The sequence below is a fragment of the Sander vitreus genome, unplaced genomic scaffold, assembly GCF_031162955.1.
Source record: "Sander vitreus isolate 19-12246 unplaced genomic scaffold, sanVit1 ctg376_0, whole genome shotgun sequence".
Lineage (NCBI taxonomy): Eukaryota > Metazoa > Chordata > Actinopteri > Perciformes > Percidae > Sander > Sander vitreus.
In genome coordinates, this window is record NW_027595506.1 from 62,143 (window position 1) to 74,332 (window position 12,190).

General features: G+C 40.3%; 1 protein-coding gene across 1 annotated transcript; it reads right to left on the reverse strand.

Moving 5' to 3' along the window:
- Positions 1–1,867: 1,867 nt before the first annotated feature.
- On the reverse strand, positions 1,868–11,540 carry LOC144513907 (E3 ubiquitin-protein ligase NEURL1-like). The gene is made up of 3 exons (XM_078245098.1): positions 11,513–11,540; positions 7,855–8,004; positions 1,868–6,384 (listed from the first exon to the last, which is right to left on the reverse strand). Exons 1-3 carry the CDS (start codon positions 11,538–11,540, stop codon positions 6,143–6,145), a joined length of 420 nt encoding a protein of 139 aa, XP_078101224.1. The 3' UTR covers positions 1,868–6,142.
- Between the last annotated feature and the right edge of the window lie 650 nt (positions 11,541–12,190).

Genomic DNA, 12,190 nt, shown 5'->3' on the forward strand with positions numbered 1-12,190 from the left:
GGTGATCGTTATGTCAATATAAGTACTTTCATTATTAATTAAGGACGCTGACAAAATATTATAACCACTAACTACTGGAGCTGCAAAGATTGATCAATTAGTTGTCAACTATTGTATAAATCGCCAAATATTTTGATAACCAATAATCTGTTTTTATGGAGACTTTTTTTTAAATGTGAATCTGTTCTAGTGTCTTCTGTCCTCTGGGACAGTGAACTGAATATATTTGAGTTGCAGACAAAACAAGACATTTGAGGACGTGACTATGGGCATTAATCAACAGATGAATCATCAGTGAAATGAATGGTTAGTTGCAGCCCTTCCTATTCCCTCCTTGTGGAGGTATTGTATAAACCTGGCTTTACTAAGCTTTAAATGGAGGCTGTTACAGATGACTTCTTTGGCCCTTGTTCCAGCTGGACCTGACGCCTATTGACCACTGGTGTGACTGGGTGTTTGCAAAGAGTCATTGCACAAGCTGTATTAGTCAGTGGTGGAATGTAACTAAGTACATTTACTCAAGTACTGTACTTAAGTTCAAATGTTGAGGTACTTGTTCTTTACTTGAGTCTTTTCTTTTCATGCCACTTTCTACTTCTACTCCGCTACATTTAAGAGAGAAATATTGTACTTTTTACTCCACTACATTCATCTGTTCCAGCTTTAGTCACTAGTTACTTTAGTTACTAATTACTTTAGTTATTCCACTACATTCATCTGTTCCAGCTTTAGTTACTAGTTACTTTAGTTACTCCTCTACATTCATCTGTTCCAGCTTTAGTTACTAGTTACTTTAGTTACTCCTCTACAGTCATCTGTTCCAGCTTTAGTTACTAGTTACTTTAGTTACTAGTTACTTTAGTTACTCCACTACATTCATCTGTTCCAGCTTTAGTTACTAGTTACTTTAGTTACTCCACTACATTCATCTGTTACAGCTTTAATTACTAGTTACTTTAGTTACTCCACTACATTCATCTGTTCCAGCTTTAGTTACTAGTTACTTTAGTTACTAGTTACTTTACACATTAAGATTCCTGCACACAGAACACATGTAGTTTATAAATGTGATGTTTTATTCTAAAGTAAACTAGCCAACAATATAAGGACTACTAGTCAGCTGACGTGACTGCAGACTAAACACACAGCTGGTTGGATCGTTTCCAGTTTCTACAATGTAAGGATTTATAGTTGAGTACTTTGCATTAATAAGTACTTATAGAGTACTTATTAATACTTTAAGTACATTTTCCTAATGATACATTTTCAATACAGGACTTTTACTTGTGACACAGTATTTTTACAGTGTGGTATTAGATTTTTACTTAAGTAAAGGACCTGAATACTTCTTCCACTGCTGGTATTAGTGATGTTAGGACTGCTGTCAGTTAAAGCTGCACTAATCCATATTTTTGTTATTAAGGGGTCAAATGACTGTGTGGAGTGTAAGAGGTAGCACTTCTAGTAACAAAGCCACAGAAAACACCTGACTTTGCAGTTTTCTTCACATCTAGCATTTTGTAGCAAATAGTTTTGGTTTTACGGCCCTCAACGCTACTATTTTGATTCACTCTCACAGCTCTCATCATTGTCGTTTACTAAAAGGCTCTAATATACCCCCTATACTGTATATCCTGCTCAGCAGTAAACAACTGACAAAGCTAAACATCTAGTAGAACATTTAGCAGCTAAAGAGCTAGATATTTTTCTCAGGAGTTTGTGGAGACCAAAAACTAAGCTAACTTACTAGCTTAAAGTAGAGTGAATATTGGACTTACATTCCTCTTTGACTGACAGAGAATATAATACATGTATCTGTGTACATGTTATTTCAATTATGAAACAAACTATATTTGGTCAAACACATCTGGAAAGTTTATTAACCACAATCATCCGACTCACACTGACCAGAGTTCACAAACAAACACTTGTTGCTTCAAATGAGAAAGAAAGAAAACACAGGTTTGCTAAGTACTTCAGCTGTCTGGTCGGCTATCTCTAGCCACGGCTTCCAGTCTACATGAACACTAACAGCGATCCACTCTGATGCTCGTCTACTGTTGGTCCCCATGTTCACGCAGATTACTCATGCATGACAAAAAGTACTAAGATCAACACAAATAATCTCTAAATGTGCTGCTGTGCGATTGGCCAGACACAGAGGCAGTAGGGGGTGCTGAGGGGAGGAACTGCAAGGCAAAAAGCTTCACCAAACAAATCAAAACAAAAAAAATGTTTAAAGCATGGTTGTTTGTTAAATGGTTGAAATACGCCCTTTGTTATTTTTTTATGATATTTCAGATGCCTTGTGTGTACATTGTTTTAAAGTTGGTGTGCTGGTGCTGCTGGACGATCAGTTCTGTGTCTCTCAATTCCCTGTCTCACTGGTCACAGGGCATATAGTCCCTCATAGCCAGACCTTCCTCCACAGAGCTGCAGAGGAGGGTCTGGTTAGTCCACACAGCATTCCTGGATGGGAGAAGAACATGCTCTGGTTTATTGGCATTTCTTTAAACCAATCACAATAGTCTTGGGCGGTGCTAAGCTCCGGACGGAGCCACGGTGCCTCTGTTAAATAGTCTCAGGAAGGAACTTGTTTTGGTGGAACGTGTATGTTCAAAAGTAGTTTTACCGGCAATTTCCACTGACTGCGGCACGTCTGCGTCCCTACTCCGTCCCAGCTCTAACCCTAACCTTAACCCTCAGCACACGGCAGATAGTGCGGGACAGGAAGTCGAGCACAGAAACAAAATAAAAATGCGGTTAATTTTCAAAGTCAAATCCAGCGTGCTCACGGCGGATCATATTTCCCTGCACTACACCTTGAAAACACAGAGTTGTTTCCTCTCTACTCCTCTGGCTAGAAACAAACTGTTGTTGGTTTTGTGGTTCTATTCTACGTGAATTATATATTCAGATATTGTGGGTCCTCGTGACTACAGCTGTCAGTCATGGCCGCAGCCGTGCCGCAACAAATCCGGACCTAGTGGGACGGCGGAGCACGCAGCCGTTCCGCAGCGGAGCCGGTCCACAGACGTTCCGCATCCAGTGGAAATCTGGAGTAAGTTGTGCAACAGAAAACTCAGATTGGACAGATAGTCTAGCTAGCTGTCTGGATTTACCCTGCAGAGATCTGAGGAGCAGTTAACCATAGTCCTCACAAATCCACCAGAGGTTAGAACGCCAACACAGAGACAGAGGAAGGGGACGGACATCTGGCCGAAAAGAGGGACATCTGGCGGAATTTCCGGCGGCACCTGAACATAACGGAAATGAAACGTCGTCGATAGAGAGTACAGGGCGTAATGATTGATTACCGTCGCTGTCTGGCAGAAACCTCGTATCTCCATATTTCATTTTTTTTTCATAAATCAATGCTATGGGTCCCTGTTGTCTGTCTGTGGGTTTTTACAAATATTTAAACAGTTATAAGGTGATTTTGTCTGACTTAATCTGATTTAAAAAGCTCAATAAAATATTTTTAAATTAGTCTTTCATTTCCTGAAAAACAACGGTTTGGGACATACAAGGTTTTCACCTGACAGCAGCGGGTAGAATTTAATAAGTTATGGTACTTCTTCTTTCTATCACATATGTGCATGTGTGTGTGTGTGTGTGTGTGTGTGTGTGTGCGTGCGTGTGCTAAATCATCTTCTGATTAGGAATAAAGCTGCATGAATATGTAGCTGAATATGGTACTAAGCTGCTTTAAGAAACTTGGTGTTCAGGTTTGCTTTCGGTTGTTGTGTAGAAAGCAAACCCACAGGATATGTTTGGAGGAATTTGTCCCACATCATGGATAGACAAACAGGATCAGTACAGTAACATTCAAGGAGCCTGTGGAGTTTTCTGGATGCTAAAAACAATTATATAAAATAAAAATACCCATCGTTAAAAGAGTGGTCCAAAAATTGATGGATGTACATTTTTTAAAAGCTCAAATTGAATACAGGGTTTTGCAACAAGTGACTTGCATTTATACAATGTATTATTATTTTTAAAAAGGAAAATAAAATCAATGATTGAATTTGGTCGTAGTAAAACATGCCATGGTTGAGTCTCAGAGAGCAACGCTGGCCTAAACATTTACAAGATTACAATCAGTAGCTTTATAAAGTGACACCCTATATCATGATAAAAGATATACATACAGAATGGGTAGAATGGCTCCCTAACATGGGCTTGCACACAAGAAGATAAATTACAAAAAAAGAACTCCTGAAATTCAAGGATTGTAATAAAACCAAGAGTTTATATCTTGCACCCCATAGCAATGAGGTTTTGATTGTGTACTGCAATATCTCTTATTGCTGCAAGGTACAAGAAGCTCTCTATACTCTCTCTGTTGGAAACAGAAATACATGGTTTTAGATAAACAGGAACACAAATCTTAGAATCATGAATATCAATCAAAAGAAACTAAAAAAAAGGTTTTTTTCTTTGTTTTTTTTCAATTCAAAACACACCGATAAAAATCATTTATCTCTCTAAATACATAAGTTAACATTCAAATGTGAATTCACACTTCAAGCAGTAGCGTAATCAAACTGTATTGTGGGAGGAGGGATGTGTGAAACATCACTGTCAGCATTTGCCCAAAAAAGGACAGCTGGTGAATATCATAGCAGCATAAGTTGTGAAGTACAATGTCATTTAAAAACTAAACAACAAACAGCCTCTCAGCTTTGACTGATGTCATGAAATAAGCTATGGCTTACTGCTGAGTTTCTGGGGGACGTATCAAGACATTCTATACTGAAATTCAGGGATAGGAATCATACAAAATGTGATATATATATATATTTTAAACCCTGCCCCTGACCTGATTTCCGTGAAAGGCTCTTTACTGCTGTTGAAAGGCCTGTCACAAAGTTTATTAAACATTTAAATGAAAAATTGGAAATGTCATGGATTTATGTTACAAAAATAATTTCGAAATTTGTGTGCTTTTTTCTCCTCTGAGTGAACATGTTGTGCCACACAACAGCAATTATTTGGTAATGTGTCGAAGAAGGGTTTTGGGAAAACGGCAGCAAACAGAATATGATATATCTGCATGTAACACATGAACCGTCTCTGGTTTAAGGCAGGAGGCTGTGTTGTATCTGTGGTGGCTTCTGATACCATAGCAACAATCCTTTTATGTGTTGTTATGGGAACTATTTTAGAGGATCTGTCACAGTGTATTAGGCATGGTTATAGGTAAAGTTTGGGAAACTAGTTCACATCTTTTAAAAAAAGATTGCTGGCCCTGAGGAGAATCCAAATAACAGGTTTTTTTCACTTCCTGTTTTCTTTCATAGATTGGAAGCTGCTGAGTCTGCTGGACACAGGCTTGTAGATTGTTTTGAACCGATGAATGTCTTTATCCTCTCTGTCTATAACGGGCCATTTTCGGAGAGGACAATGCTGATTTCAGTGCAACATACCACATTGCAGAGCAAGCAGCTAGCTACCACAACAATATAGCTACCACCGACATTTGCAAATAGAACTACCATAAAGGTACATCAGATTATACGAGTACAAGAGGTGTTACAATCCTACTTAATATACTCAGCACCGCCTTGCATTTCTACGCACATCACTCACTGATAATCACCACGACAATTACAGAAATCCTTTGCCAACTTCTCTTCTCCAATGCTCAGGAACACACAGACACAAGTTGTGACCTACTGAGATGATTACCTGTCAGAAAGTCAGAAACACGCGTCGGGTTGACAGCGCATTTCAGAGCTTCAGTCTTCCTCCGAGAGAACTGTTATTGAGACACTCAGCCCCAAAGTGACTCATTTGCTTCGCTGCAAAAGGGTGACAGTCCCTACACCTTGCAACATAGCTCAACACATGAAAGCATTTTGGAATTGTTTCAGTTTTTCCTTCTCCCTCCAATGTCTTCCGAGATCTCAGGAGAGAGCAAACAGAACAATGTTGTCAGTGGAACATTCCGCCACTCTGCAGGGAGGCTGTGACAAGAGACCCTACCAGCGAAGTGGTAACCGGCTTTTGGAAAAGGTCATGCAAGTGAACCAAACAACTGTATTAAAATACCAAATACCATCGTTCATATTCCCTGAACATTGACATTTCTTCCCTTGACTCTGGGACTTTTGCCGTCCGTGCATTAGCGGTCGTCCCCTTACGTGCTCCGGTAGGTCTTGATAATGTCTTTGATTTGTCGTCTGCAGATGGGACAGCAGGCGTTGGACATCTTCTTGAGTTTGAGACCGCAGCCGTAGCACAGACACATGTGTCCGCAGGCGTAAATGACCGTGTCCACCGTGTTCTCGTAACAGATGGAGCACTCGTCGGACCAGGGCCCGCGGCCTGTTGGGAACGTGGGTGACTTGGGGAGGCTGACTGGCGAATTTGGGGTTGTTCCTGTGGCAGAGTTGAAATAAAATGTTAAATAAGGAAAGAGTAAAGTAGCCAGATACATTTAAACTTGATATGTTATACTTTTATTTTAAAACAGCTAGATGCAAATGTTATGAAGTGATGATAGCAAGGAGAAGAAATTGTGTTAGAAATCAGTTAGACAGTATGTTTTCTTTTGTTTTCATTTTGTTAAATGACTTTATCTAATCTAGTGGAGAGAAAACAACAATCAAAATCAATCACAATACAAGTTGTGCTTATAAAGCACCATTGACCAATCAGAGCTTTGCAGGCAGGATTAACATCCATCCTTCATACATTTTTGTTAGTTAGCCACCTTGTAATTTCTTTTTCACATGTATTCATGAGAGCATTGTCATTTTGTCAGTTTGTTTGTTGTTAGTTAGTTTTGTTTTTGGACTGTTAATGCGTTTCTGATAATAAAGTTGAATAATAAAAAATATTTAGTTAGCCACCTAGCTATTCCATTACAAAACAGCAACAAGAAATGGTTTAAAAAAGGCTACCAGGTGTGGATGATATTGACACAGCTGTCAACTTACAGAATTAACAACTTTTAATGCAAAATATTTCTTTGTTTTGCTAGGAGTAAACTGCTCCTAGCAACCGTTACTTCAGCTAACTGCAGCTTTTAGGACGCGTTAGCTACGTCACTTGCTACTAGAATTAACCAGTCATTAGCAAGTGACATATTCATCCCGTCAACAGTACATTTCAGTACACGTTTTATACATTTAAGATACAAAATACCTCCCTTAATCCAGGGTTTCTCCCATCAAAGTTGTTAAGCCCGGTAGCAAGTGTCTTTTTTGACGACGTCCTGGCTAGGGCCAGTCACAGACTGATGGCATCTGATGTTAAGCCCAATAATTTCTGTGATAACAGAATCATGGAAGGAATCCCCTCAGTGCTAAAAAAATAACTGGTGATTTGATAATATGACTACCTCTAGTTCCAACTGAAATGCCCACTGTAACTGTAGTTTAAAAAACGTCTTGAAATACATTACAAAATAATTACCAGTGGTTTAGGTCTGGTGGGGGGCGGGGGGTAACTTAATACACTGGGGGAAACCCTGCTTCATCCAACAAGAAATTAGTTACAATTAAAAACGGCATCCAGCTGAATGAATGAAGGCAACCTAAATGGAAATTCAGTCCGAAAAATCAACCATGTGTACGAAGTTTTGTGTCAGGTTTATGTCTTTCTATCTAGAAAACAAAACAAGACATTGCCATCCATTTACATAACAGTGCTATGTGACATAACAACACGGGCCAAACATTTTCCTACATCCAGCTGCAGCAGCGGTGGGACAGGACGTTAGCCATCGTTCCTAACTACTGCAGGATGACATCTGCTCACTATCCCATAATGGTTTCAACTAAATCCCCTGTGGGGTGATCGGTTCTGGGCTTCTGTAGTAGTAGCTCCGTGTGTGGGTGTTCCTACCCCCTGCTGAGCTGCAGTAAGCGGCGGAGCACAGGCCTCCGTTCACCACCGGGTCAGAGCTGCCACTGCCCAGGGCGCTGGGAGTTTGTGGAGAGGAGGAGGGCGAGCTGGGGTTGGATGTGGCCCGCAGATCCCCGACATGAGTGGAACCTAGTTGGAACAGATAAAGGAAGGGGATTAGAGGTTTCATTTAATTAGAACTCCAATTTCTTCAGTAACTCAGTGTTACCCATACATAGGTTCTACTTGGGCACCTCGCCTCCTTTTAAAGGTGCTGTAGGTAAGATTGTGAAGATCCAGGACTTAGCCAAAAAATTTGAACATCGACAACTTCTCAGTCCCTCCCCCCTTTCTGCTAAAGCCCAAAACGGTCTCCTAAGCCCCTCTCCCCATAAGGGAGAATGAATGTGTGTACATGAGCAGTGATTACCACGCAGTTAGACACTCCCCCTGGCCCTGATTGGTGCATCTGAACAGTTAGACACTCCCCCTGGCCCTGATTGGTGCATCTCAACAGGGAGCGGTGGATCTTTGTAAATCTCTCTCCAGGCTGTAGGTGGAGCCAGAGGAGCTGATTATTTTAATGACCTGCTGAACATAGGGTCAGTTTCAGCTAATATGACAGAAAGGTAGTTTTAGAAGTCTACCTACTGCACCTTTAAACACTGCATGAAAAGTGGGATTTTCGTCAGTAAGCAGCACTGTAGATTGTTGTGGAAGTTCAGGTTCACGACTGCACACGGTAATTTACAGGCAACACCGAAAACTGCTGTGAACTGTCAGAAATTGACGTGGGCCTTGATTGACAGTTGTCCCCCCATGACCCCCCTCCCCCTAATTCTAGGGGAGGCTTTAACATGTAAATGAAAATGCTGTGAGCTATACAAATGCAAATCAGGGTAGCAGCAAGGGGAGTTTTACCGTTTTTACCTAAATGTTCCTAGAACATTTTTTTCGTCGTGTTCCGACAGGAAACATTTGGGGATTTTTAAGTTCCGCTGTAGCGTACTTTTTTAGCTCCTACTCCAGAACAGGGTCTTTTCCCTTCTCCCTTCTCCTAGGTGGACTTGATTGGTCGAACTTATAAGTCCCGCCCACTGCCAACTCGGAAACTTGCAGACACAGCAACAACCAACAACGGGACATTTTTAACAGTTTTCACCATATTATTCATCATTAAATTCACTTCTGACAACGTTTTAGGAGAGAAATGAACTGTTTAGATTTCGAATATAGGCAGTCTTGCAAAAATTGATGCCGAATTGACAATTTGCTTCAAAGTTTTCGGAGTTGAGAAGCTCCCTCCTACCAGCCCCTATGGCCACTGGGCCAGTGGGAATGCAAACGGAAAAAAAGATTTTGGGGGAGAGTAGTTCTTAGAACTGCTTAGAAGTGTACTTTTCCTCTAAAAAGTACAAGTACTATCCGGTCGGAAAGCATCTATTAGCAACGGCCAATGTTATGTAAAAAATATACACAAAACCATTTATTTCAACAATTAGTTTTAATCAGGCTTTGCCATAAAGGTAAAACGTGCATTCCATGCAAACAACATCACAGTCTCCTAGAGCTCATCCACTGTGCAAAGTGGCATGACTACAATGACCTTTCTTTGGTCTTGCTCATCCAAGATTGTCTGGTGGAATGGAGACAGAGGCAGTGGCACCACTGTACAGTTTTCTAAGAGAAGACACCAAAACACTGTGCTTCGCATAAAGCATATCAGCTGTGTCATTGCATTACAAAGTCCCAACCATTTGTCTTCTTAAAATACTGGCAAATTCAGCACCACATTCACATGTCCATATGAAGCTGTTGGCTCTGCTGAAATGGCCTCATAATCTGGACTTCAATTGTCCTATTGTTATTAAACTTTCCCAGTATTCCTTTAAAACCCACTGTAATTCACATCCACACCAGTCTGTGCGCTGTTCGCACCCTGCTGGTTAATCTGCTCCTCTTTGTCTTTCTCTATCACTTTGCCCCTACCCCCCCTCACTGCTTTGATTTGAAAAATAACGGAGGGAGACTCCTCCGAGAGTTAGAGCAAAAGCTTCCAAAGTATGGAGTATTTCAGGCCAACTGGTAAAAGAGTTGTCTGTCCACTCTGTCAAACTTCACTTGTTTATCACGGGAGTCCAACCACGCACCTAAAAAGGAAACACACAGGAGTTGTTCCAGATGTGCGGAGCGTTTTCATTTTTTAACTCCATGTCACCTCCGGGGCGCCGTAAAGATGCGCCCACAGAAAACGTAGGTATGTGATTATTAATGAAACTGTGAGCTAGTCTGTACTGTTTATTAACTCTTGAGAAGTACAATGACTGTATTTGGATGTTAAACAGGCTACTTAGACTTTGGCAGTAATGTTTTAAACGCGAGCAGCACAGCTGTGTGACTGCTTTCAGCGTGATTCATTATTAGGCAGAGCTAATAAGCGGGGCCAGTGTAAGTTGCTTTATAAAAGTTTTTTTTTGGTCTTGTAATCTACAGGAAGCAGTACACCGTCTTCACAACTCAGAGACAAATTGTAGGTGCTACGAACCGGAGCAAGGGTAAGATTTAAAGAAGATGCTTTCATTCTGCTGTATAAGGAAATAGATACGTTAATATACCGATCTTAACCGTACTTTTTGTTTTTACAGACTAACCTCGCCTCATAACGAGGCCGGCCCGTGACCGATTTGCTCAGAGCTATGTCTGCAAGTCCAGATTTACATGATACATGACACAGGCATTGTGTGTAAGTAACTTTTCCTGTTTTCTCATTCCTTGTTTAATTTTACTGTGACTTATGTTTTTTTATTTTTATTCATACCACTCTCATTTAATTGTTTTCCAGCTGCCTGTAATTACGAGACAGTAAGCAGGAGCTTCATGTAGAAACAACCAGATCTTGCATCGCAGGCGGAAGCTGTGAAGACTTCAGCGAGAAGAAAGAGGGTAAGATAGATCCGTTTTGGTCAAGGTGACTATTTTTAATGTGTTATGTCCATACGCAGTGCATCGCGAAGTACTGATTGTCTTTATTAATTGTTTTTACAGCTGCTGGAAGCGAGACAGAGTGCGCTGAATGGATTGTGCGTCCTTTTCGCAGCCAGCAGAAGTACAGGGCAACGCACCACAGACGTCTGCAAAACAGACCGAATTCAGACAGAATGCCAGTTACCTTTTTTAACAGTTACCATTTGTTGTGTAGCCTGTGTTTGTTGTGTATAAAGCTCTGAATAGCTTTGAATAAACATCACGTTCCTGGCAAATTTTCCTTTCCTCAATAAATTCATGTCCTTGATGGTAATATAGTGTAGTCCATAGCATAACAATGACATGAATATACAACATAGTAGCATATGCATATATATATATATATATATATATATATATATGCATATATATATATATATATATATATATATATATATATATATATATATATATATATATATATTATATATGGTATAAATATGATTGGTTGGTAGTGATCTGCCAACCAATCACGAGTGATTTTTCTTGTTTAAAAGTAGTGGCTTCAGCCAATACTGAGTGAGGAAATTCCAGCCAGACATTCTCTGGACAGGAGTGGTGTCGCTGCTATTCATATGCTAATTAAGCCAGAGGGTTTCCCTGGTATTCATATTCTTATTAGAGCCATTAGCACCTCCGCGGGAGCTCTCCACATACGTCATGGTTCGTTTCCGTCAATATGTGGCACAGACGAACGCGACATTCACAGCCTGTAAACTGCCGAAAATTAGGGAGATTTGCGGGCGTTGAAGAGTTGACTGAAGAGCTCTTCTCTCCTTTCTTTTTTTTGGGAAAATGTATTCCAAAGCTGAGTCCTCCATTTGTTCCACATTCTATCTTGGCATGATGGTTGGGGAAACAAATGGGAATTCCAAGAACAAGTTTCGGGAACACATGTTGAAATGCCAATGATGCCTAGAAAGACTCGCCAGGCTGTTACAGGCTGCCACATGATTGACATGACACACTGCATTCATTAACATAATACAAGTTCAACTGATCAATATTTTTATGTTAATAATGGATCAAATAATGTGTATTTGTGAAAGGGGTCGACCAGACTGCAGCTCTAAGGAGATTTTTAGCCTTTTTTTTCCTCATTGTTTTGGTTGCAAACAAATGTATTTCTAAATAATTGCTAATGTTGCTCTGTCTGTTTGAGGCATACAAAGCCAACTTTTTGGTAACATATTAGCCATAGCAGCTTTACATTTTCAATAATCTGTCAGTGTTGTGGTTTCCGCCTGTTCCTTTGCCCAAAAGTGGCAGAACAATGAAATAAAAAAGTATTAATGCAGCTTTAAAATGTCCA